The 5,373-nt window shown below is 44.0% G+C and overlaps 1 protein-coding gene across 1 annotated transcript in view; it reads right to left on the bottom strand.

Moving 5' to 3' along the window:
• Window positions 1–1,116: 1,116 nt before the first annotated feature.
• The window catches only part of LOC126403574 (adenylate cyclase type 8-like), a 10,383-nt gene continuing 6,126 nt past the window's right edge, over window positions 1,117–5,373 (bottom strand). The window contains exons 7-10 of the mRNA XM_050066322.1: window positions 2,710–2,824; window positions 2,482–2,606; window positions 2,269–2,367; window positions 1,117–1,959 (exon numbers count right to left, since the gene is read on the bottom strand). Of these exons, the coding sequence (XP_049922279.1) occupies window positions 1,777–1,959; window positions 2,269–2,367; window positions 2,482–2,606; window positions 2,710–2,824 (522 nt within the window). The 3' untranslated portion in view covers window positions 1,117–1,776. The remainder of the gene's footprint in view (window positions 1,960–2,268; window positions 2,368–2,481; window positions 2,607–2,709; window positions 2,825–5,373) is intronic.

Genomic DNA, 5,373 nt, shown 5'->3' with positions numbered 1-5,373 from the left:
CATACTTCTACTATTATTATACACATATGACTATTGTCACACATGTATACTGCCAGATATCAATACATACTTTCAACATATTGTACCACAGTAGCCAGAACTATAACTATAATATTATTACTTTCAATAATGTTGTTGTAAGCTACTGTTATTACCTGCATCTCTCTCTCTGTCTCTGTCTCTCTCACTCTCTCTCTCTCTCTCTCTCTCTCTCTGTCTCATTGTGTCATGCGGATTACTGTTAATTTAGTATGCTGATCTGTTCTGTACGACATCTATTGCACGTCTGTTTGTCCTAGAAGAGGGATCCCTCCTCAGTTGCTCTTCCTGAGGTTTCTACCGTTTTTTTCCCCCGTTAAAGGGTTTTTTTTGGGGGAGTTTTTCCTTATCCGCTGCGAGGGTCATAAGGACAGAGGGATGTCGTATGCTGTAAAGCCCTGTGAGGCAAATTGTGATTTGTGATATTGGGCTTTATAAATAAAATTGAAAATTGAAATTGAAAATATGGATGGATGGATGGATGGATGGATGAATGACAGAACGAGAATGATGAAGGAAAAACTTGATTTTGTTCTTTAAATCAGTTAAGTTGTGACTTAATTTTTCTTCCAGTGTAACATTACGCTTCATTTTAAGAAGAAACAAACTAAATTCTGAAAGCTTGATTTTTTTTTATAAATTGCATTCACTTGTACTTTTAAGACTTCAGTGCACTTAATGTAATTAATTACTTTGATACTAAAATACAGCAAATATCAGATAATTTAGGATTTTAAGTCAACTAATATTCTATGTACTTTCTAAGTATTATCTACTGGAAAAAATTAATGTTGTCTCAGTAAAAGTTGATCTAAATATTTTAAGAAGGTTGAGCAATTATTTAAAAAGTTCATTTGAAACGAATATTTTAGGTTTTTTAAAAATCTCACACTGAAAATAAAAAATTATTTATGAGTAACTGTTGTAACTTAAACAAAATAATTAAATGTATGTCAGTGACACTGTCGTAAATAAGTGAAAACATTCGGGATGTCTTCAGGTGCTGAAGCTGAAATAAACCACATAATTAAACAAACGTCAGTTTTACAGAAACTCATGAATTAAAGAACCATTCCACCATTTTCATCACTTTTATTTTCTAATGTTAAATTCAGTTCAGTTTTTAATAAAAACTCTGCTGCAGGAAAAACAACAGTTGAGACAGTGAACACATCCAGAGAGAGCAACACCTTCAGTCTATAAAAGGTTCAGTTTGGCTGTAACCCTCGCTCAGCAGGTCGATGCTAAAAAAATTTGACATTTTCAGTTTTTCTTCCAGATTTTTAAAATGTTCGTTCATTTATATAAAAAACAATTTTCTTCACTTAACAGCAGTGTCCGCTGTGTCCTCTGTGTCCTCTGTGCCCTCTGTGTCCTTTGTGTCCTCTGTGTCATCAGTGTCCTCTGTGTCCTTTGTGTCCTGTGTCCTCTGTGTCGTCTGTGTCCCTTTTGTCCTTTGTGTCCTTGTTTAAAAAAAAGGTCCTCTGATGGTATATAAAGTAGGAAAACATGGTTCACACAGTGAAACAGCTCCACCTGCTGGTCAGTCCGTGGAACAACAAATAAAAACACACTCCTGTGTGTGTTGAGTGTGTCAGAGGTTTTTGGTCGTTGGTTTTGAGTCCACGTCCACCATACGTCCGACCATAGAGGACGATGCATCCATGATTAGAGGAAGTCTCTTCTGATTGGCTAATTAATGCTATCATGACATCACCTGGACGGTGTCTGTCGTTTCTATGACACCTCCACCAGGTGAAAGCCTCCGTTTTCCTCCCTCAGTTTCTCCCTCTTGCGGGCCTGAACCAGACTGTAAACCACGGCTCCCAGCGTGTTCCTGTTCAGAGTGAAGCCCCGCCCACCGCCGCGCTCCATGTAACTGGAACGCTCGCCCTGACTGCTCACGAAATACGTACGAACCTGACAGGAGGGAAGACAACTCTGGTTTGTGTCCTCATTATGAGTCGTAAACCTTCTAGGCTACATGTTCTGAAGACATAAACAACTGTTTATAAACATTTGCAAAAATTATAATTTTTAATGTGCAAATACAAAAACAACATAACTTATTAACGAAACCTTCTGTGAACATCTCCGACAGTTTGAACGCAGCCCAGAGAATTAACATGTCACGTTGTGATGAACTCTCATGGCTGCTCCGTTAAACTGTAGGAATTATTAACCTTAAAAAGACGGCCATTTTGTTTTAATGATAAAAACATGTCTGACTTTTCCGTGACGTTCGCTGATGCCTTTCACGTAAATGTTCCCTCTGAGCTGCCGTAGGAAACCCTGCTCCACCAGAATACAGCTGGTCGACTCCGGTACCTGAGGGGGAGGACGGGGGGGCAGAGGAGGAGAGGAGACATCATAAACGTTCTATCATCATGTATACACACTGTCCCGCCAGTTGTGTCCAGGTGTGTCCAGGTGTGTCCTCACCTGTATCCTCCCACTGACCCCGGTGCTCTCCATTCTGCTCGCCATGTTTACTGTCATCCCCCAGATGTCGTACTGAGGTTTGGTGGCACCGATCACACCTGCGATGACGGGGCCGTGAGCAATACCTGGACATGATGTCAGAGGTCGGGGGGACGGTTGATTTACAGTGTGAGCATGTAAAACGTATAGTATTAGGTTTGTTTGTTTGTTTGTTTGATTGTTTGGTACCTGCTCGCAGCTGGAAACTGTTTCCTGTGTGAGTGTTGATGTGTTTCAGAGTTTCCTCCATCGCCAGGGCGAAAAGGACCAATTCACTGAGGTGGTGCCAACCGTCCTCACGCTCCTGAGGACAGACAGGGACAGAGACAGGTTAGAGACAGACAGACAGACAGACAGACAGACAGACAGACAGACGGACAGACAGAGACAGACAGATGAACAGACAGAGACAGGTTAGAGACAGACAGATGGACAGACAGAGACAGGTTAGAGACAGACAGTCAGACAGACAGATGAACAGACAGAGACAGACAGACAGACAGACAGACAGACAGACAGACAAAGACAGGTAAGGATCATGGGAAGTAGAGTAAAAGTTCAGGGCCCTGTTTCCCAGTTTTGATGTACCTTAGCTAAGGAACTTCTTTTCCTACGAGTGTTTCCCAAACTGTCCCTTAGCCGGTGCTCGTAAGGACAGCTGCTGAGGGACATCGTAAGTTGAAAGTGTATTATCTCATATAAAGGTAAATAAATTATGCTGTAATATAAAAAGTATTGCCATAATAATTTTACCTCCATCAAATATTATATCATAAATGAAGCGTGCCTTTTACAGAACATCTGCTCATCTATCTGAACACAAACAGGTATTTTTAAAAGCAGCGCTTTTAAACTAAATTTCCGTCCAGACGAGCGTTTTGGCCCCATTTCAGGAAAAATCCCCATCCTGATATGCCTGAAGCATATCACATTAAAAAATAACTTATAAAACTTTAAATAACATCCCGTTATAAACAAGGAGACTAATGATGAAGCAGAGAAATGTGATCGCTGCTCACCGATAATACATTTGTTATTGAAACATTTATTACAGCACATGTTCGTCTCTCTTTCTCCGTCACTGCAGTTCAATGTTTGTGTTTTCCAACATCACTTCTGTCAGTGTACAGACTGCAAATCTGTTGTTGTCACCCAATAGGCACCTGTAGCAGCAGCATATCCATGTTTTTATCCTGTGTGTATGTGTGTGTGTGTGTGTGTGCCGTAATTAATCGCAGGTGCATACAATTACCAATTTAATGTACTGCGCACTGGGATTGGTTCATGTAGCCTATACAAGCTCTGGTCCACCCAGACAGTGGACTGTGGTCCAGAAAAAGTGGCAAGACTCCGCCAGTTTGGCAAAAAGGCCCACCTTCACCCCCGAGGAGGAAAAGGTCCCGTCAATCATTGGCCACACAGCCTCCCAAGGCATCACGGGGGACATTGATGTCCATGGTGGAGAGGGACCGTCCACCTCCCAGTCCCCTGCCAAGGGGGGTTTCACTCCACAGTCCTCTGGTGAAGGCGTGCTCCGACCCCGTCTCACCACCCCGAAGTTCCTCGCGCTCTGGCTCTCCCCCTGCTCCACACGACCCCTACTTGAGAGGCACCCGCAGAGCCCCACGTACGAGAGATGGGATGTCGCAGATGGCGATGCCTTTGGTTCAGTTGACTGATTCCCCGTCAATTCACCGTCAATCACTGCTTACTATTGCTATTATGCTAATAGGTGGTTGCCTGCTCACCTACTGGCCCTGCAATGCCCCCCTGGTTGAGCCGTATGTGTGCAGGGTTATCTATGCCTAAATGGTCTGGTTACTGTTGTTCTCATCTAGTATTGTTCTTATCTGCACTATGGTCCCGCAAATGATTTAATATAATTTTAACTGGTTTACTGGTTTTTTTATTTGACCTCTGTATTTATCTGTTTTATATGCACTCACTTGTACTTTGAGATAGGCCAGTGCAATACCTGTAGCTCCCTTGTTTGTAACCTTACAAACAAGGCAAATGGTTGCACTACTCTTGCAACAGTAGTCTGCAACTGTAACACACTCAGCGCACTATGTTGGCAACTTGTCTATGTTGATTGTATGTATGTATGTGAATATTGCAGCTGTTTGCACTATACTGCCCAAGACGAATTTCCCTTGCGGGACAATAAAGTTTATCTTACCTTATCTTATCTTGAATGCAACGATACGCTGTAATGCAGCCATAATCTCGTCTACAATGAAGCAAGCAGAGGCGACGCGCTTGATCGCCTTTATAGCTGGTGCCGCCCGCTTGATTAGTTTCCAGCCGGCCTCATGAGACTTCAGTTTGATATTAGTTTCCAGCCGGCCTCATGAGACTTCAGTTTGATCAATTAGTCAAGTGTCTGTCAGATATTCAGTTTACAGTGGGAGGGTACAGTCTGTAGCCTCGTCAGAAAAGACATATCCTCAATTAGTTTCGTCTCGTCGTCTCGTCTCGTCTCGTCTCGTCGTGTCTCGTCGTCCTCAGCTTATCCGGGTCCGGGTCGCGGGGGCAGCAGCCTCAGCAAAGAAGCCCAGACAGTCCTCTCCCCAGCCACCTCCGTCAGCTCTTCCGAGGGAACCCCGAGGCATTCCCAGGCCAGCCGGGCAATGTAATCCCTCCAGCGTGTCCTGGGGCGGCCCCGAGGTCTCCTCCCGTTTGGACATGCCCGAAACACCTCCCAAGGGAGGCATCCAGAAGCCATCCTTACCAGATGCCCGAACCACCTCCACTGGCTCCTCTCGATGTGGAGGAGCAGCGGCTCTACTCCGAGTCCCTCCCGGATGTCCGAGCTCCTCACCCTATCTCTAAGGCTGAGCCCAGCCACCCTGC

Source organism: Epinephelus moara, chromosome 16, assembly GCF_006386435.1.
Source record: "Epinephelus moara isolate mb chromosome 16, YSFRI_EMoa_1.0, whole genome shotgun sequence".
Classification (NCBI taxonomy): domain Eukaryota; kingdom Metazoa; phylum Chordata; class Actinopteri; order Perciformes; family Serranidae; genus Epinephelus; species Epinephelus moara.
The sequence above is the reverse complement of the archived record's forward strand: the minus strand, read 5'-3'. Positions and strand labels throughout refer to the sequence as shown.